Raw genomic sequence first — 502 nt, 5'->3', positions numbered from 1 at the left:
CACCCGCCCCCCGCCACGCGGCGCCTCTCCATCCTCACCGGTGAGCGGGGGCCCGGGCCGGGCAGCGGGAGGGGTTGCGGGGTGTTGATGCAGCTGTGCCCCGGGAGTGGGGGTTGGAGACCCCTCGTCTGAGAGCACTGGCGAGGGCCCGGGTGCCCAGTTTGCAAGTTTGCGCGTGGAGAGGTCTCAGCGCCTGGCGCCCGGCTCCTGGCGGCTGGGCGACCCAAAGCCCAGCCCACTTTAAGGGCCCCCTTGGCAGCCCCCTCACCTCCTCTCCTGCTCTGCCCCCGCAGGAGACGTTTTCATTCTGGTGTTCAGCTTGGACAACCGCGAATCCTTCGAGGAGGCGCAGAGGCTCAAGCAGCAGATCCTGGACACCAAGTCCTGCCTCAAGAACAAGCCCAAGGGGCGGGTGGACGTGCCCCTGGTGCTGTGCGGCAACAAGGGCGACCGGGACCTCCACAGCGAGGTGGAGCCGGCCGAGGTCCGGCAGCTGCTGGGC

At 69.3% G+C, this 502-nt stretch overlaps 1 protein-coding gene across 1 annotated transcript in view; it reads left to right on the top strand.

The window, feature by feature from the left end:
* The window catches only part of RASD1 (RAS, dexamethasone-induced 1), a 4,077-nt gene that overhangs the window by 364 nt on the left and 3,211 nt on the right, over positions 1-502 (top strand). Inside the window, exons 1-2 of the mRNA XM_006773968.2 lie at positions 1-40; positions 294-500. The exon at positions 1-40 is cut by the window's left edge and continues 364 nt beyond it. Coding sequence (XP_006774031.1) covers positions 1-40; positions 294-500 — 247 coding nt within the window. The remainder of the gene's footprint in view (positions 41-293; positions 501-502) is intronic.

The sequence above is a fragment of the Myotis davidii genome, unplaced genomic scaffold (assembly GCF_000327345.1).
Source record: "Myotis davidii unplaced genomic scaffold, ASM32734v1 scaffold207, whole genome shotgun sequence".
NCBI lineage: Eukaryota > Metazoa > Chordata > Mammalia > Chiroptera > Vespertilionidae > Myotis > Myotis davidii.
This window is presented reverse-complemented; position numbering and strand designations above follow the sequence as displayed.